The sequence below is a fragment of the Rhinatrema bivittatum genome, chromosome 3 (assembly GCF_901001135.1).
Source record: "Rhinatrema bivittatum chromosome 3, aRhiBiv1.1, whole genome shotgun sequence".
In the NCBI taxonomy this organism is placed as follows: domain Eukaryota; kingdom Metazoa; phylum Chordata; class Amphibia; order Gymnophiona; family Rhinatrematidae; genus Rhinatrema; species Rhinatrema bivittatum.
In genome coordinates, this window is record NC_042617.1 from 296,073,057 (window position 1) to 296,093,990 (window position 20,934).

The window sequence follows — 20,934 nt, forward strand, 5'->3', positions numbered from 1 at the left end:
GATAGGAATCAAACTCCCTTCACCATAGCCCACTCTCCCAAGCAGTGATGAGAAATGTAATGTTGAGCTGTAGTATACCCAACTGCTTACTTATTTAAAACCCTGATTAACCCAATGTCATATGCCAAAAGACACAGGAAACATAAAAGTTTTGTCCTTGGAAGATCTGCCCGTTTTGAGCCTTGAGGTGGTACCTCGTGAAAATGACCATCAGGAGACCCAAAAATTTATAGCCAACCTTCAGCCCTGTTCATTTGCAGGAGATCGAATAGAGTCAGATTGGAGTCGAAGTAGTTTTCCTCCCTTGCCGGCTCTTTGCCATCGAGGAAAAGCATCGAGCTTTTTAGGAGCCGCGGCCATTTTGGGCGTTTGGAACGTGATTTGTAACTGCGCTTTTTGAAAGGCCTCAACAGCCTCCTCCACTGATTTTATGCGGTAGGTTATTCCATTTGCCTGAAACTGCAAGCCAAAAGGGAATGTCCACTGGTAACAAACCGAGCAATTTCTTAAGTTAGCAGTGACTTCCCATAGTTCAAACCGTCTTCTTAATGTAATAGGTGCCAGATCCTGGTAAACAGCTAGTTTGTAGCTTTTCCACTGAATGTCCTTTTGTAATCTTGCAGCCTCATATACCTGTATCTTTTGGGCAAAGCTATGGAAGCAAATGACAATGTCTCGCGGCTGCTGGTCGTTGTGCTGGCCCAATGCTGGATGCGCTCTCTCTAAGCGGATCTCCGGCGATGGGGGGAGCATGTCAGCTTGCTCTACACTGTTCAATGATAAAATGGAGGCACAAATTTGCTGCGTAATAGCCCTCATACCCAAAAGCACCCCTGTTGTTGTGCCTGTTGCACGTCGTTGGGTGCTTTTGGTTCACTCTATTCGGGCAATCCTGTAGCTCGCTATTCACCCATATGTGAGGACTACCATCCTGCTTGTCCTTATTTATTATTTATTTATTTGAAATTTTTGTATACCGACATTCATTAGGAAAACATCACATCGGTTTCCATGTAACATAACGTCCTGGGAGAAAGCAGAGTTGCTTACCTGTAACAGGTGTTCTCCCAGGACAGCAGGATGTTAGTCCTCACGAAACCTGCCCACCACCCCGCGGAGTTGGGTTCGCTTACGTTTTATTATTTTATTTTTCGCTCGTACTTTTTGCTACAAACGAGACTGAAGGGGGAACCCTGCTGGATGCAGGGTTAGTGGCATGCTGAGCATGCTCAGTGTGCCAATCAAAGTTCTAGAAACTTTGACAAAAGTGTTCCGTGATAGGGCTCCATCGATGATACCACCCATATGTGAGGACTAACATCCTGCTGTCCTAGGAGAACACCTGTTACAGGTAAGCAACTCTGCTTTCCTCAAAACTGAGGTTTGTTGGCATTAAATCTTTTTTTTTAATTGCCTGGAAAGAGGGTTTCCCTCCCCCAGGCTCAACCATGACCCCCATTGGCTCTGGGAAGCACAAAATGGGCTTGCTAACCTGAGAGTCCAGATGCTTGGTTCTCATACAAAGCCAGTGCCTAAATCCCTTCAGTGGGAGGCAGGCCAGACAAAGAAATCTGGTGGAGGCAGAGAATACTGGGTTTCTCTGTGCTGCACCTTCATGGAGAAAGTTTTGTCCCCTTGTTTCAATTTGCTGGTAGGGGGAGATAACCCACCTATCTGGACTGGGGTAGCAGGATGAAATGAAATTGTGTTTGCATATAAAAGATGTTTACTGCCCAATGGTAGGGAGTTGTTACTCCAATGTTAAAGCCCTGATGGCTTAACACAAGTATTTTAAATGTCACGTTTAACTCCTGGTTAGAGATGACGTAAAATTAATGTTCTATGCTGTGTACACTAGCATTTAAAAGGAAGGAAGGTTTTTAATGTTGATGGATTTAGCCTCTGATTCAATGAAGCCTTTTCCCAGATATAGAATAGGGAAACAATTTAGCGAACTGGATCCCCTAGGGTGGTACAGAAAAAGTGGAGCGCACATGTTTTTCCACTGTCTGAAAGAACCAGAATGGTCCGAAATCCTGTGTGATTGTTGAGGTATTCCTTATTAGTGAAAAAAACATATGGTAAACTTTTTTTTTCAACATTAAATGATAATTTATGTATAAAGTATTTACAAGCTTCTCTTGTAGGAATAAAAGTTAACATGTTTTAGCTGATCTCTTTTTATTGAACTAACTTCATACCCATGTGATTAGCTTTCAAGAGCTTGACTCCCTTCATTAAATTGGTGCAGAAAGAGCTAAGAATGAGTAAATATATATAAGAAAATTACAGACTGTATTACAGTGATGGTATGGTAGTGGTTTGTTTTTAAAGCTGCAGCAGAGAATTGTAAAATGGGAATAGGAAGAGAAATTTTTCAAACCTTGTTTTCAGGTAGGTTACCTTTACAAAAAAGTTTCAAATTTCTTTGAAGGTGTAAATAAATATGTAGATAAAGGTGAGCCAGTTGATACAGGGTATTTGGATTTTCAGAAGGCTTTGACAAAGTCCCCCATGAGAGACCTCTCAGGGAATTACAAAGTCATGGGATAGGCGGTTGTCCTCTTGTGGATCAGTAACTTTAAGGGACAAAACGGAGAGTAGGACTAAATGGTCATTTTTTAAATGAAGAAAAGTCTTTAGTGGAGCACCAATGGGATTGGTACTGAGACTTATGCTGTTTAACATGTTCTTAAATGATCTGGAAAAGGGAATGACAAGCAAGGTAATAAAATTTGCAGATAATAAGTTGTTAAAATGACAGTGGCTTGTGAGGAGTGCCCTAGGGGTCTGTACTGGGACCTGTGCTATTTAGCATATTCATAAATGAGCTGGAGAAAAAAGCAAGTGAGGTGACCAAATTTGCAGATGACATACAGTTGTTTTGAGTCGTTAAAACAGCACTAAATTGTGAGGAACTGCAGAAGGACCTTGGGAGACTAGGAGACTGAGCATCTGAATGGAGATGAAATTTAGTGTGAAAAACTGAAAAGTAATGCACACAGGGAAAAATAATCCCTGCTACAAGTATACAGTTTAGGTTCTGTATTAGGAGTCAGCACTTAGGAAAAGGACTTTGGAGATTTTATGGACTATCCAGCAGAGGTTTTGACTAGTGCTATGGTTTCTGAAAACAGAAAAGGCATATGGGTTTTAATGCTTACGTTTCTCTTATGGCCTATTGATTACTGACTACACTGAATATAGGTAATTATCAACAAACACAAAATAATAAAATATTTTCTGACACCTCGAGCTATTAATGCTCCTCTTATAGGCATATAAATAGTTGCACAATGTGAGGGCCTCCCCAGAGGCTTAGGCTCTTTCTCATTCTCACTCTCTCACTCCACTCCCCTCTCCCCAGCCCAGAAATGGCCGAAATTAAATTTGAAAAATTTATCGTGAATTGCGTTAAGGCCGTGTCCTCAGCGATGCCCGTGCCTGCACTGATGCCGGTACCAATACCGAAGTCTGCACCGACACACAGTGGCCATCAATGCCGATGCCTCTACCATTGCCAGTGCCTGGCCCAGAACCGGAACCAATTCAGTCGATGCCGACGCCAGTTCCTGGGGCCCCAGGACAGCCAGAATTAGTGTTGCTTCAGCTTCTGATGAACAGATTTGACGCAATCGTCAGTGCTCTACTATAGATTCCAGCCAAGCCACAGGAAGACATCCCTGGACAGATACCACTAGATGATCCACAGTCAGGTCCTTCAGGGTTTTCTCGACCGCCAAGGTCTTCTCCTACGTCTCCATGTCAAGAGGACCCTTACGATTCCTGGGAAGACAGACATACGGATACTTTTTCTGAGGGGTTTATGTCTGATCATTCTCCTCTGGAAGAGAGGAAGAAATCCCCACCGGAAGATTTATCCTTTACAAATTTTGTTAAGGATATGGCAGACACCATACCATTTACTTTGGTATCAGAAGAGGACACAAGACAACAAACATTGGAAGTCCTACAGTTTGTGGACCCTCCAAAAGAAGTCTTGGCCACCCCTGTCCACGAAGTTCTGCTAGACTTACAACACAGAGTCTGGGAGCATCCATGCTCAGTACCATCCATAAATAAGAGAGTGGACACCACTTATTTGGTACAATCTGTCCCCGGATACCAGAAATTGCAACTGCCACATCAATCAGTTGTTGTGGAGTCTGCACAAAAGAAATCTTAAGCGAATAAGACCTCATTCCTCCACTCCTCCTGGGAAGGATCACAGATTCCTGGACTCCTTGGGCAGGAAAGTCTATCAAGGAGCCATGCTCGGTACAAGGATTGCATCATATCAGCTATATATGACGCAATACCAGAGGAACCTGTGGAAACAGATGCAAGATCTCTCAAATTCATTACTACAGCAGTATCAAGAAGCAGCTCAAACCATAATACACAAAGGGCTTGAAGCTGGTAAGCACGAAGTCCGAGCCGCTTACGACAATTTTAAAACTGCTTCCAGAGTAGCGGTCTCAGGGATAAGTGCACATCACTGGGCATGGTTGAAAGCCTCGGACCTCAGGCCTGAGGTCCAGGAAAGATTGGTTGATATGCCATGCGTAGGGGGCAACCTTTTTGGCTCAAATGTTTAGGATGCTGTGGCCCAGTTGAAAGAACATACAGAAATCTTGCGTCAACTGTCGTCAGTTCCGCAGGATTCTGCTGCATCTTCATCTCACTGCCCTCCTAGGAAGGAATCTCGAAGGCCTTTCTACAGGCAGAGGCGTTATTACCCTCCAGCATCAAGGGGCAGATCTTCTCGTCCACAGCAAAGATCGCAGCCTAGGCAACCTAGAGCTGCTAGGCCTCAACCTCCACTGCAGACGGGACCGGCTGCAGGCTTTTGAGGCCATCACCAGAGACTAAAGCCATCTCCACAATCCGCAACCAGATCTACCAGTAGGAGGCCGAGTTTCCTCCTTTTACAACCATTGGTTACAGATAATAACAGACCAATGGGTACTCTCAATAATATCTCGAGGTTACCAACTCAGTTTCCTCTCAATTCCAAGAGACTCTTCTCCAAGACCTCTTTCACTCAGCGAAAATCACATAATTAATCTACAAGCAGAATTATCCACCCTTCTGAGAGCCAGAGCCGTAGAGGCAGTGCCCCAGACTCAGCAGGGCAGAGGATTCTACTCCTGTTGTTTCCTCATTCCAAAGAAAACTGGAGGCCTACGTCCCATCCTAGACCTCAGAAATCTCAACAAATTTCTGAAGAAAGAAAAATTCAGGATGGTTTCTCTAGGCACATGCTTCCACTTCTGCAAACAGGAGATTGGCTTTGTTCTCTGGATCTACAAGATGCTTATGCTCACATTCCAGTATTCCCTCCTCATCGCAAGTATCTGCGCTTCCTGGTGCGTCATTAGCATTTCTAGTACAGAGTACTGCCATTCGGACTTGCATCACCTCCCAGATTATTCACAAAATGCCTAGCAGTGCTAGCAGCACATTTACAAAAGGACAGTGTACACGTCTTCCCTTACCTAGACGACTGGCTCATCAGAAGTCAATCTCAACAAGGAGCTCTGGCTTCTCTCAGTTGAACAATTACGCTACTTCACTCCATGGGCTTTCTCATCAATTATCAAAAGTCCCATCTAACTCCATCTCACCTGCTTCAATTCATCGGAGCAGAATTGAACACCATACTTTCGAAAGCCTTTCTACCCGAGGATCGGGCAGACACACTTTCCCTATTGGCAAACTCGCTACACTCAAAGAAACAAGCAACAGCTCATCAGTTTCTAACTTTACTAGGCCACATGGCCTCAACAGTAAATGTCACTCCTATGGCAAGACTAGCCATGAGAATAACCCAATGGACTTTAAGATCACAATGGGTCCAAGCCATTCAACCACTATCCTCTCCAATTCAAGTAACCCACCAACTGCGTTCATCTCTACTTTGGTGAATGAACAAGGACAACTTACGCAAGGGCTTGCCCTTCCAGCAACCAGTCCCACAGATAACTTTAACTACAGATGCGTCCACCTTGGGCTGGGGAGCTCACATAGACAATCTCCAGACTCAAGGTACTTGGACGAAACTCGAAGCGACATTTCAAATCAATTTCCTGGAACTTCGAGCTATACGTTATGCGCTGCATGCGTTCAAGGACTGCCTTTCGCACAAGACTGTTCTGATCCAAATGGACAACACAGTAGCCATGTGGTACATCAACAAACAGGGAGTAGGAGCTTGTATGTATGTATGTATTTATTTATTTATTTATTTGAAGAGTTTTATATACAGTTATTCGGGAAGCCATCATCTCCTCTGTCAAGAAGCCGCACAGATTTGGGGTTGGGCCCTAACACACTCAATGTTTCTCCGAGCCACTTATCTGGCAGGCATTCACAATGTAGTGGCAAATCGACTCAGTCGTCAGTTCCAACCACACGAATGGTCCCTGGATCCCTTAGTAGCGACCAGGATATTTCAACGTTGGGGGCAACAAACGATAGACCTTTTTGCATCACACCTGAATCACAAAGTGGACCAGTTCTGCGCTCTGCACAGCCAGAAACACCAGCCAGCCAAGGACGCCTTTGCTCGCCCTTGGAACTCAGGCCTTCTATACGCGTATCCTCCAATACCGCTCATAACCAAAACTCTAGTGAAGCTACAACAGGACAAAGGGTCCATGATACTCATAGCCCCGTATTGGCCTCGACAAGTATGGTTTCCCATACTTCTAGACCTGTCTATGAGAGATCCAATTCGCCTGGGTGTAGCTCTCACTCTCATAACTCAGGATCAGAGTCGGTTGCGCTATCCCAACCTTCAATCCCTATCCCTGACAGCATGGATGTTGAAAGCTTGATTTTACAACCACTCAATCTTTCAACCAATGTGTCTCAAGTGCTTATAGCTTCACGTAAACCTTCAACATGAAAGAATTATTCTTCGAAATGGAAAAGGTTTACTTTGTGGTGCATGCAAAAGAGTATTGACACTTTCTCCTGCCCCACAACTTCTCTAATGCACCAATATCCATACATCCTCTTGTCAGTAGATTTATGAGAGGTTTAATTCACTTTAAACCACTAGTTCGGCCACCGGTCACAAAATGGGACTGAATCTGGTCTTAACGAGCCTCATGCGTTCTCCTTTTGAACCCATGACTTCCTGTGATCCAAAATTTCTCACATGGAAGACTATCTTCCTTATAGCCATTACATCAGCTAGAAGGGTTAGTGAGTTACAAGCACTTGTCACAAACTCACCCTATACAAAATTCCTACATGACAGAGTGGTTCTTCATACACATCCAAAATTCCTCCCCAAGGTAGTTACGGAATTCCACTTGAACCAATCCATAGTTTTACCCACATTTTTTCCAAGGCCTCATTCTCACCAAGGAGAACAAGCCTTACATACCTTGGACTGTAAGCAATCCACTCAACTCTTTGTTTCTTTTGATCCAAACAAACCAGGTAAAGCAGTGGGTAAACATACTCTCTCCAACTGGCTAGCAAATTGCATACGGTTTTGTTATAAAAAAAGCAGGCCTTCCTCTCCAAGGGCGAGTAAAAGCACATTCAGTAAGAGCAATGTCAACCTCAGTAGCACACTATGGGGCAGATTTTAAGAGCCCTGCTCGCGTAAATCCACCCGGATTTACGCGAGCAGGGCCTTGCGCGCCGGTGCGCCTATTTTACATAGGCCTGCCGGCGCGCGCAGAGCCCCCGGACTCGCGTAAGTCCCGGGGTTTTCCGAGGGGGGCGTGTCGGGGGCAGGGCCGAGCGGCGCGCCGTTTTCGGGGGGGGACGCGGCGTTTCGTGGGCGGGCCCGGGGGCGTGGTTTCAGCCCGGGGCGGTCCGGGGGCATGGCCGCGCCCTCCGGAACCGCCCCCGGGTTGCGTCTAGGCGTGCCAGCGGCCCACTGGCGCGCGGGGATTTACTTCTCCCTCTGGGAGGCGCGGCTACGCGTGTATCTACTAAAATCCAGCATACTTTTGTTTGCGCCTGATGCGCCTACAAAAGTACGCGAGGGCGTCCTTTTTGAAAATCTACCCCTATCTGTCAGTGCCAATTCTTGACATATGTAAAGCAGCAACATGGAGTTCTCTTCACACCTTTGCAGCTCATTACTGTTTGGACAAAGGACAACAAGATTCAGCTTACGGACAATCTGTTTTAAAGAACTTGTTTCCAGTATAATCCCAACTCCTTCTACATACAACCTACTGTGATTTTTGGCTGCCTCATTTTTCCCAACAATACTACAATGTTGCTTAACTACAAAATGACAGCCTCTAGCTTGTTAATCACCCATATGTGAGGACTAGTATCCTGCTTGTCTGGGATAAAGCAAAATTGCTTACTTTGTAATAGGTGTTATCCCAGGACAGCAGGATGTAGTCCTCACGAAACTCACCCGCCACCCCGCGGAGTTGGGTCCCATACTTTTTATTTTATTTTTGCTAAAGCTTATTGCTACATACGAGACTGAAGGGAGACCCCTGTGGCAGAGAATATCATGGCATGCTCAGTGGGCTCATAATGCCAGTCAAAAATTTTTTAGAAACTTTGACAGAACGTTTTCCGCAATAGGGCTCCATCAATGATGTCACCCATATGTGAGGACTACATCCTGCTGGGATAACACCTATTACAAGGTAAGCAATTTTGCTTTATAGTAGATTCTGGATTGTATTGGTAGCCAATGCAGTGCTATCAGGGAGGGTGTTATGTGATCATATTTCTTAGATCCTATTAATAGTCTTGCTGTGGCATTATGGAGTAGTTGCAGTGGTTTTAAGTGACTTGCTGGGAGACCAAGAAGTAAGGAATTACAATAGTCTAGATTTGAGAATATTAGAGTTTGTAACACTGTATGGAAGTCCACAACAGTTAATAGTGGTTTCAGCCTTTGTAGTATATGCAGTTTAATGTAACCTGTCTTAATCAATTTCCTGATGTGCATTTTCATTGTTAGGTTCTCATCTAGCTGTACACCTAAATCCCATATTTGAATTGAGGGATTGATTTGAAAGTTGCTGAGGTCTTAGTTGGGTGGTTTAGCTATTGATGAGCTTCTACTTAGCTAAATAATTTCAGTCTTTTTAGGGTTTAGTGTCAGTTCAAGTTGAGAGAGTTCTTGTTGTATTGCATTCATGTATTTGGATATTATTGCTGCTGTATTTTCAAATAATCTAAAGTGGTATGTAGAATTGTAGGTCGTCTGTGTACAAGATTAATTTAATTTCTAGATTTATCAATAATTTACACAGTGGGAGCATGTATATATTGAATAGTGTTGCTAATAGGGCTGAGCCTTGAGGGACACTATCACACAGGAAGGTGTCGGATATCAGGTTGCCTAGTTTGACTTGAAATGTTCTGTTACAGAGAACTGATGAGAACCATTTGCTAACTGTACCATCAATCCCGATGTTTCTCAGCTGAAGGAATGATTGATTATGATCGACTGTGTCAGAGGCTGCTGTTGGGTCAATTAGCAATAGGCATTATGATTCGTCTGAATCATGTCCTCGTAAAACCGAGTCTTCAGCCTGATGTCTGCCTTCAGCCTAATTAACTAACTAATTTTAACCATTGTCTTACTATGTAAAACTTCCCAAGTCTCTTGACATGTATGTTTGTCTTGATTAGATTGTAAGCTCTACTGAGCAGGGACTCTCTTATGTGTTTGTACAGTGCTGCTTACATTATAGTGCTATAGAAATGTTTAGTAGTAGTATTAATTATGTTCTAGAAATGTTTCTTGTAAAGCAAACTTTGTATTTCATTTGTATTTATCCTAATTTTTTTTTTTAAGATGAGGTTGCTGATGCCTTGAAAATGACATCTGGAGACATTAAAGAGACGATGATATGGGCTAACAATAGAAATTCTGGGTACAGTTCAATATTCAAAATGCATCCTGCACAGCAGATGGATTCTACAACTGACCAATTCCAGCCATCTAGTAACCAGGTTTGGATCTCATATATTCACATTCTATAGAATCTGAAGTAAAAGACAAGCAGAAAGGGGCATGTTACAAAAATCATTAGGCAGACCCTCATTTTCATGTTTTATTGTTTATTTTTCCTGGGAATTTGTCAGGGTTTATTATGACGAGAAGATCAGTGTGGGGGTGGGGGGGGGGGGGGGATGACTCATTTATCCTGGTAAATATTGAAGTATATTTTGGTGGATTTTTTGAATTTGGTCTTTTACAGTATTTTTAATTTTAGATTTTTGGGTTTTTTTTTCTTTTGCCTCTTTTTGATTTTGTTTTTCTCTTCTCTCTCCTTCCAGGCACAATCCCCATCTTTTCCTGCTTCTTGCACTCCCTTCAGTTGCAAGCATTCTCTCTTCATTCCTTTTCTGTCCCCCCAGGACCCACTTCTTCCTTCCAGCATGCTGTTCCTGTTTCCTCCTCCCTCCCAGCACACTTAGTGACATGGGTGCCCACATATTTTTTTTCCAGCCCTGATCATCTCTCATGCCCTGTCCTCCACCCGAATGGCAAAATCATCTCTCCTCACCCATTTCCCTTGGTGCAATCATAGTCTCTTCCTCCCCCAGTGCAGTTGTCATCTCTCTCTCACCATCTCCTTCAGCACAGTGATTTTCTCCCTCACACCGTTTGTGCAGTCATCTTAACCCTCCACTCCCCTGGTTTTCGCTCACTCTCTTCAGTACAACCATCATCTGTCCTCCATTCCCCTTTGGACAATGATCTTTCCTATCTTCCCTTTCCACTCTCCTGGTGCAGTAATCTCTTTTCCACCCCCTTGGCTTCTTGGCACAATAATCATCTCTCCCCCCCCCCCCCAATCTCTCTGGCTGCTGGGTCAATAATTTATTCTAATTCCCCCCCATGTGATTCCCTCACAGCCCCACCCACATTACATATCTCCTTATGAGATTTCCTTCGGCGTGCAGTCAACAGGAGTTGGATGAAGAATGCTTCTTATACACTACCGCTGACTCCTTCTCTTGCAGCTAACTTTAGGCAATATTTAGATTATGGGATTTTTCATAAAATGTGTATTTATATTGTTGTAGATTTTTGTGATAGGTTTATTGTCTTTTTTTATAATTGACTATTACATGAGGTCAGTTAATCTGTACATGTGTGTTTTTTTTTTTTTTTTTTAGTTTTGTGGATTGAGATTTCTAGATTTTCTGGATTTTTGCATAGTTAACATGGGGAATATTTAGTAGATTTATCTGTGAAACAAAATAAAATATTAGGGCTTAGGTACATTATGCAATATAATGTATGTATAAATTTAACACATAATTACAGCCTTTTTCAAACAATTTTGGCATTACTTGTTTTTCCACTTTGAATTTTTGTACTTATAAAAATTGTAGAATATACTTCTAGATATTAACTTAGATGCAATGAAGATTCAGGGTGCTGTAACCCAACAGAGGTTCCAATTGAACTGGAAGCGTAAAGGAGCAGAAGGAAACTGCTGCACCAAATAGAAAAAAGATTTAACATGGATGCTGTCAGTTAAAATGTATATGGTCTCAACAATAATATATATTTTCTTTGTGTACAGTTTTCACTTAACAGGCCTATCAACTTGGACAGTCCTTTCACATGTCCAGTAGTGAATCCATTGTATATGACACATTACCGCCCAGGTAAATTTCAATGGTATTTTTTGTTATTAAGTTAAGGTACACAGTGAAATATTTCAGTGCAACTGAGAAAATAATGACAAAATTATATTTAAAGATTGCTTTGAGATGTGGCATTTATGTCTTGATCTCAACTTCCCCTCATGCAATATGATCTGCTTACATTTTTGCTTAGTAACTCACCAGCAATGCTTTTGCAGCTCATTAGTTGCCACTCTGACATTTTGGAAACTACTAATGTAAAAACATCAGATAGCTAGACTAGAAACACTGGTAAACAAATTTCTGGGAACATTTTGTTTCCTCCACAACCTTCGGTGAAACAAGTAGATTTTAACAAGCTGAACACAAATATACATTTATGTTTGTATCACTTACCATTTGCCAGAAAAGCACAATATTCATTAAGTATTGTTACGTGTCTGTAGCGGCATAAGCTATAATGGCAATGTTGGCACCAGAAAACAAAATTAAAAATGTTTTGCCACAGATTTTCGTTTGTAATCACTGTCCGACGCTTCGCAGATGAGAGTCCAACAATAGTCACCCAGCATGGAGGGGTTTCACTTGCCTTGATACCATTTCTCCATTTTGACAATGTCTTGATGAAACCTTTCACCATGTTCGTCACTCACTGTGCCAAGGTTGTCTGGGAAGAAGTACAAGTGGGAATGAAGAAAATGTATCTTCAGTGACATGCCTGAAGCAGATTTTCAACAGCTCCCCTATTACGAAAGGCTGAAGAGGTTAGGGCTGTTCAGCTTGGAGAAGAGATGGCTGAGGGGGGATATGATAGAGGTCTTTAAGATCATGAGAGGTCTTGAACAAGTAGATGTGAATCTGTTATTTACACTTTTGAATAATAGAAGGACTAGGGGGGCATTCCATGAAGTTAGCAAGTAGCACATTTAAGACTAATCGGAGAAAATTCTTTTTCACTCAACGCACAATAAAGCTCTGGAATTTGTTGCCAGAGGATGTGGTTAGTGCAGTTAGTGTAGCTGGGTTAAAAAATGGTTTGGATAAGTTCTTGGAGGAGAAGTTCATTAACGGCTATTAATCAAATTTACTTAGGGAATAGCCACTGCTATTAATTAGTAGCATGGGTTCTTCTTAGTGTTTGGGTAATTGCCAGGTTCTTGTGGCCTGGTTTGTCCTCTGTTGGAAACAGGATGCTGGGCTTGATGGACCCTTGGTCTGACCCAGCATGGCAATTTCTTATGTTCTTATAGTTGCCTAGAATGTTGTAAACGACATTCTTGAAGGCTGTCCACGCAACACGTTCTCTACCTTACAAAAGACCATCAAAGTGGCTGTCCTTCATCACAGCTCGGATTTGTGGGCCAACGAAAACACCTTTTATCTTGGCGTCTCTTATGCTTGGAAACATTTGCCGCAAATAATCAAAGGCTTTACTTTGCTTGTTCATTGCCTTAACAAAGTTTTTCATCAGCCCAAGTTTGATGTGCAAAGGTGGAAGAAAAATCTTACTTGGATCCACCAATGGGTCATGCACAACATTCTTCTGCCCTGGAACCAACTTCTTGCGGAGAGGCTAGACTTTTCTGACGTAATGTGAATCTCTTGCTCGACTGTCCCACTCACAAAGGAAGCAACAGTACTTGCTGTAACCAAGCTGCAGACCCAGTAGAATTACAACTACCTTGAGATCACCACACAAATTCCAGTGTACCTCCAGTACTCAATGTGGTTCAGCAGTAGCTGCATGTTCTCATACTTTTCTTTCATCTGAACAGCATGTCCGACAGGTATTGATGGGTAGATATTGCCATTGTGCAGCAAAACAGCCTTCAAACTTAAGATTGATGAATCAATAAACAGTTGCTATTCTGTTGGGTCGTGGTCACATCCAAGAGCACAAAACAATCCATTGATGTCCCAGCAAAAAGACAGACTGTCTACTTCAGAGCTTTCCAAACTGTGTGTCGGGACACGTTAGTGTGTCGCCTGCAGTGTGCAGGTGTGTCGCGCAAGCCCGGTCAACTCTGATGCGAGTTTGAGCTTTTTTTTTTCTAGAGATTCACTTTTTTTTTTCAGTTTATGGGTTGCTTATTATTGGGTGATTTTTGCTGTCAATCGCGTTTTTTTGGGGGGCTTGGTGGGTGGAACGAGCCCAGCCATCCTTGCATTGGCTGCTGCTGCCGATGAGGCCTGGCCATGAGGAGTACTGACTGCAAGCAGCAGTGTCTGGTGATCATGGAAGGGAGTGAAGCACTTAACTGGCAACAATCAAAAAGACGAGGTACATGAGTGTGGGGGGCCAGACATGTGCTGGGGGGAGAGAGATGAGTGAGTGGGGGGCATACGTGCTGGGGGGACAGACATGTGCTTGAGGGGGAGAGATATGAGTGTGTGTGGGGGCCAGACATGTGCTGGGGGGAGGAGAGAGATGAGTGTGTGGGGGACAGACAATTAGTTTTATTATTGTTTCTCATAAATTATAACAATAACATGAATCTTGGAATATATATTTTTAATATAGATTTAAGGTTTTCATGAGATAGGTTGTGTCGTGAAACATTTTATTTATGTATATATTTAAGGAAACATACATAAATTGTCGAAATATGTTTCGTTCGTTTAACCTTTAACCTCTGGTTTACTAGTAGACTGAATTACTGTGTCCCGAAATTATGTTTGTCTAAAAAGTGTGTCACCAACATGAAAAGTTTGGAAAGCTCTGGTCTACTTGGTTGAAATATTTTGTCAAATCTTCATGATGGCTGCGAATTACTGAAATTTTCGTATCAGATGACAAAAGATTCCATCCTTGCAGCCTTGACCCAACCAGCTCTGCCTGACTGTTCGATAAAGCCAAATCTCTGACCAGATCGTTCAGCTCTGACTGAGATATTAAATGAGGATCGCTGGATGTTGATGGCACAAAGTTAGGATCAGCCGCAGCTTCCATCTGCGACGGCTCGCCATCATTGCCTACCTCCTCATCTTCATCATCAAATGTCCACACCTATGGCGGTTTTGGAACAGGAAGACTGTCGTCATGCGGCACTGGTCTCATTGCCGATGCAAGGTTAGGGTACTCAATAAACTTCCTGTTCTTTGATGAGTATCCTGACACATTCGCCATGCAGATGTAACAGTCAGTTATATCTTTCTGTTCCCTCCATATCATTGGGATGGCAAACGGCATGGATGGTCGCACTCCTTTCAGCCAAGCTCGCAGACTACTGGCGCAAGATGCGCAACATATATGAGGAGCCCATGCTCTGTCCTGGTCACCAATTTTGCACCCGAAGTATAACTCGTATGCCTTCTTAATGAGTGAAGTCATACTCCTTTTCTGTGCTTTCAGAGTAAACTCACCACAGATGTAACAAAACGTGTCACAGCTATTACGACATATGAAATTAAATCCACAAGCTTTAAACTCAACAGTTTTAGCGATACGATTCGCTCATTCACACAGACGTTGCATAGGAGACTACTCATTGCTGCTACTTATATATGGCTGCGTCGTCATGGAAACAAGTTGGAATCTTGCAGCTGAGCTGGGGCTTGCCTGAGCAAGTTCTGGCGTGATCAGGCAGAATTTCTTGGTGTATTTTAAAAACTGTTAGTCTCTGTTACATGTTACATTGCTTATGGCCGTCAAAAATACAACATGAATTTTAAAAATCATAAAAACTATTGTCCAGCAAGAAAATATATGTATGCGAGATTGTTTTAAAATTTCACAATTATTGTAACACAAAATTCTCAAAACCTTATGCAATGTACAAATTTCGAAATAATATCTGTGATCAGCATCCAAAAATCTATTTGGAACACCAAAACGCCTGAAGGAAACAAAAACTTTGTTTACCAGTGAAATTGGAGAGATATTTTGACAAATTACCATAGACTATATTTTGAAAGTGATGTAGGGGAGATTAACAGAGTGACTAGCGTAGATCCACTTAGACAATTGTCTTTTTTGGGGGCATTAGGGCAGAATATGGCTGCAGGTCAATAAAATATCTTTTTTTTTTAATATTCTATGAGCCACTTTGACCATGAGCTGTGTCTCAGATACATTAGTGTTCTTGAAAAGATGGGCCAATTTTTGTACTCTGTAGTCGTCTGGGTATTTTCCAATGGCAAACTTTGTAGACTTATATTGCATTTTCATAAAATTGTGATTATGGTCATTGTTTTTATCTGTTCTCTTGGCTCATTAAAAATAATAATCCTAATTTCAAAATCAGCTGTCCCTCAAAAAATTCCCATATCAGGGCTTACCTATTTTTCTTTTCTCTTTTTAAACATGATTGCCACAAGCTACAGATTGGTCTACTTTTTTTTTTTCCTTTGCTGTGTTTAATTCTATAATGTGTTAACATCTCTGGTGTAAAAAAAACCAACCCCCAGCCTATATTGTGGGTTCCTGAAGAGCCAAAAATTGGATATGGTTGTTATAGGCTGGCTGTTTGCGGTTTTATTTCAGTATTTCTTGTTCGTTTTTTTTTTTTCTCCTACGTAATTCATTCTTTAAATGTTGTCTAGCTGCAGGAGATCATGTAACATTTAGGCAGCCAGCAAAGATTGCTTCCGAAAAACAAAGCTTCAATGGACATGCTAGGAATCTGGCTCCTACTATATGTACAACATTACAGAAGCCTAGACCCAGTAGAAGCCTGCATCATGAAACCTGTAAAACACCAAGGTATATAATTTATTGGTATGTTTTCATGTGCTGTAAACTCATGAAGTAAAGTGCTGAGCTGGCATTGTTGGATATGGAGGGTGTCTCTTCATCCACAGAACAAGCATAAGCAGCAACAAAAACAAATACCTGCACTGTCCATGCTTATGAGCCTCATCCCTGTCCTAGAATGGCCATATATAAGGTTCAAGGAAAATGCTTAAGCCACGCCAGCCTTTGATCTCTCTATATTAAGACCGACTATACTAGCTGAACAATTCACAAACTGTGAGTTTGCCGCTCCACTTATGTGCCAATTAATTTCATTAACCTCCCACTTCCTACAATACGCTCATAAATAGCATTAGAAATATGGCAGAAAAAGACCATACAGCCTATCTTGTCTGCCCATTCACATGTGGATCACATCAAAATACTAACCTGTTCATACCCCAGATCAGTCCAGACAAGTGGGTTTATGCATCCCTACCAGCAGATGGCAGCAGAGAACAAAACTTTGAGGCACTGCTACTTAATCAAGAGTGTCACCTGCAGTCCCTCAGTATTTCTCTGCCTCCAGCAGATGGTAGATGTGCTAACCTACAGTCTGTTAGATACAAAATAAATAAGTAAATAAATAAATAGAACTGAGGTTAGTGTAGGAGCTTCAAGACAGAAAACCGGAGCTCCCAGAGGTGTTAGGTACCTTTGTGGGCCATCCTTCTGGTCGAGCAGGGCGAGTGGGCGGTTGGATATCCCTGGCCAGGCTCGACCCTTGATTCCAGGGGGAGGGAAAGCCAGGAGTCTCTGGTTCCCTTGCTCCCCCTGAGGGTCTTCCCCCTTGACTGGCCTGCTACAGCTTCCTGGAGCCCCAGAAGCAGGAGATATCCTTTTCTATATGTCCTTTAGGGGCTGGGGAGACTGTCAGGGCCTTTGGGTTCTTTGTTTCTTTCCCTCCTGGCGGCTGTGCTGATTTAGTATAGGGGGAGGAGAGGCTCATGCTGTCCGTTCAGCACGAGAGTCCGGACAGCGACAAGGCTGCGGCAGTTGTTTTTTCTTCTGCTCTCCTATTTATTTTTAGCTCTCAACCGTGCCATCAACGCCATGCTGACCAAATCCTGTCGGGCCTGCGGGGAGAAACGTTCTCGCCTCAATGCGGCCCTTCTTTGTCCAGCCTGTGTGAGTGGAGGTGTGGGAACCTCCTCACAGGCAATTAGGAGCAGGCCTTGCACTCGTGCTGCAGGCCCCGGCCTGGAGGCCCGGGGGGAGGGGCGAATAGTCGACAGCCATTTTAACTCCACATTGCAGGATCCCTATCTTGGATGGGGAAGGCAGGAACTCCCCTCCCCCACTTTCTCCTGCACTGCACGTATCGGGGGAGGGGGGGGGTGCGGAAGGCAGTTCAGCGCCCCTGGAGCTGGCAGACCGTGGTGGTTTTCCGTGGATTTTGTTCTGCTTATGCATGAGGCCTATCTTGCCAGACAGGAGCTGGCAGCTAAATGGCCAGCCTCCTGGCCAGCCCGAGGTGGGTTTAAGAAGCTTCGGGCTATGGTGCCTCCGCAGAAAGGAGGCATCTTGCGCCTTTTGGGGCTGGACCATGTCTAGGTGGATGATGCCTCCTTGGATCCGACAACTCCTGACCCGCAGGATCCGACGAGCCATGATCTGCAAGATCCTTCCATGGACCAGGCTGCTGGATAAGGTGCAGGCTGGAGTGCTGGGGGGACCAGGATGCAGACGAGTTTCGTCTAGTGCAGTGGTTCTCAACCTTTTTTTGGCTGGGACACACCTGACAGATGGTTCTCACATGCGTGACACACTGAACATGTGACCATCACGGGGTAAATGTAAACATGCACTCTGCATCCACAGGAATCCCCTCAACTACCAGCAATGAGTGCAGAGCAGATCTAGGGCATTTCCCTGTACAACTCACCATACAAAAAAGATATTCTGGTTCTGATGACATCTTAGTAAAAGCAAAACAAACTCCCTGTACTACCAGGCACAATAGCCTTCCTTATGAAAAGACAGTAATTTACCACTAATGCATATCCTATTGAGAGAGCACAACAAATAAGATTGATACAAATGCCTACATGCTAGTAAAATACCTCACCTCGGTCAAACACCCAGAACTGACCTTCACCAAGTACAGAAAAACCACATATTATAAATATGGAGACAGAAACTGGATGGAAAACCAAAAAAGCCACTCTGCATGCAGTGCGAACCTGGAGAAATGGAAAGAGAAATTTAGCACCTAACAGACTCTCAGGATTTGCAATAATGCACACAAACTAACCCGCACAAAGTTACACCTGTATTATGGAACACACTCAAACAGTAACAACCCTATCTAAAAAATACAACTTATTAAACCAGGCCCTAAACACTAATACATTTCCTATTGGGAAAACAGAATAAGCCAAGCTGCTATAGAGCCCCACACAGAAATAATTGTAAAGCTATACTAAAAATGTTACAAAACAGCTGCTGAACAGAATAATATCCAACATTCCCTGTATGTACAGGATCAGTCCAGACGGTGGGTTATGTCCCCCGTCCAGCAGATGGAGTCAGAGTAAACTTTGGAGGGTGCTGGTATATAAACCGGTGCACCCTCCTAGATCCCCAGTATCTCTCTGACTCCAGCAGATGTGAGGAGGGGAACCGTTGTTCTCCCTACTTAGTGTTTCTACGCTATAGTTTTAGACTTTATTCTTCTCTTTTTCTTGTTGGTGGATCAAGTTAAAAAAAAAAAAAAATAGAAGGGGTTGTCCTGTCAGTACGAGCCGTTTGTGTCTGGCTCCGGTGCTCTACCTGCCATCGGGACTGCCTCTTACTTTCCCTTCTTCGCTCACTCTGGTGATCATAAGGGGTAAGCTTGGGGGAGATTTTGTTTTATTTCCTTCCCTTTTCTTTTCAGCTTAGGTTCGGCGCAGAGGTGGATGCTGGTGGCGCCAGCCTCTCCCCTCCTCCCGCCGCGGTTTTTTCTGTCTCACCTCCCCCGCGGCCCTGCGACGTTGCATTCCCCGGGGCCGCAGGCGGCAAGGAGGTCCCATTCCCCTGCCGCCCCAGGGGTTGAGGGTGGTCTGGCAGTTGAGCGAGGGCTTGGTAAGCCCGCTCCTCCCGCGGCACGATCTCCTGTTCGCCGCTCTCGGCGTTTGGCGCCCGTCTGTCACATAGCGTGATGCAACGCGCCTGTTGCCCGTCCTGTGGCGGCCCGAGTCAGGGCGTATCGAGGGACGCTCCATGCGGTCGGTGCCTCCCCGGGGGGGAGACGAGCTCCGCTCCACCGACGATTTCCCCGCCGCGATCGGAGCGCTGCGGGCCTCGGGGGCTAGCCCCGCCCCCATCCTTGGCGGGAGCGGCGGCCATTTTAGAATTGGAAGGCAGTGTGGGCTCAGACGCGGAGGAGCAGACAGAGGATTTCTTGCCGCTCGCACCCCCGAGTTTGGATTCGGGGCCTCTCCCTTCCACCTCCGGCCTCTCCAGGGACACCTTGCCCCCCCCCACCGGCAGGGCCGCTCAGTTTCTCCGCGGATTTCGTGGTGCTCATGCACCAGGCCTACCTACAGAGTTTGAATCCGCAGGGGGGGCCAGCCGGTTCTCCTTCTCCTGCTAAGGCTCCCAGGCTCTCGGACGCTGCGGCTTCGGGACAGGGGGCCGTGGGGGGCGGCCCCAGGTTGCCTCTGAGTGTACCCCTAGCCCTGGGTGGAACGACACCCGCGCAGGCCCAGGGGGGTGACCCAGCGTTGCAAGTGGACGACGACCCGAGTTTGGCAGCGCACCTGGAATGCGATGACCCACGGGTGCTCTGCATTTTCCGCAAGGAGGAATTGGCGGACCTCATTCCTCACGTTCTCCAGGAATTGGACCTCGATCCTCCCGTTGAGCCTCCGGGACCCCCGGCCCCCTCCGTGGCCTCCGCGACCTCCAAGGGAGATCCCGTCTTGGCGGGCTTGCGTCCCCTGGCAAGGACCTTTCCCATTCACGATTCCTTTCTCCACCTTCTCGTACGGGAATGGGACAACCTGGAGGCGTCCCTTCGGGTTAGCAGGGCTATGGACAAGCTCTATCCTCTCTCGGGGGACTTCCTGGACCTTCTCAAGGTCCCCAAGGTGGATTCGGCAGTGTCCGCGGTCACGAAGAGAACTACCATCCCGGTCACCGGGGGAACTGCGCTTTGGGACATACAGGATAGAAAACTGGAGGTCGCCCTCAAGAAGATCTTTGAGGTCTCGGCGCTGGGGGTCCGGGCAGCCATCTGCGGTTCTCTTACCCAGAGAGCCGGTCTCCGATGGGTCCAACAGCTCCTCACCTCCCAGCAGTTGCCACCTGGGGAGGCGGCCCAGGCAGACCGTCTGGAGGCGGTCATTGCTTACGGGGCAGATACGTTGCACGACCTGCTGCGGGTACTGGCGAGGACTATGGCATCCGCGGTTTCCGCCAGGCGCCTGCTATGGCTCCGCAACTGGGCAGCGGACGCTTCCTCCAAGGCTAGCCTGGGAGCTTTGCCTTTCAAGGGCAGGTTTCTCTTTGGCGAGGACCTCGATCAAATCATCAAGACCCTGGGGGAAAATTCGGTCCACAGGTTGCCTGAGGATCGCCAGCGTGGTTTTCGTCCGTCTCCTGGGACTTCC

General features: G+C 44.9%; 1 protein-coding gene across 10 annotated transcripts in view; it reads left to right on the forward strand.

The window, feature by feature from the left end:
* SENP1 (SUMO specific peptidase 1) overlaps positions 1 to 20,934 on the forward strand; it is a 458,603-nt gene that overhangs the window by 56,999 nt on the left and 380,670 nt on the right. For all 10 annotated transcript variants that reach the window (XR_003855556.1, XR_003855557.1, XR_003855558.1 and 7 more), the window contains exons 3-5: positions 9,800 to 9,957; positions 11,544 to 11,628; positions 16,150 to 16,309. Coding sequence is in view for 7 of the 10 variants with exons in the window: in XM_029594995.1 (XP_029450855.1) it covers positions 9,800 to 9,957; positions 11,544 to 11,628; positions 16,150 to 16,309 (403 nt within the window). In the remaining 3 variants the exon portion in view is untranslated. The remainder of the gene's footprint in view (positions 1 to 9,799; positions 9,958 to 11,543; positions 11,629 to 16,149; positions 16,310 to 20,934) is intronic.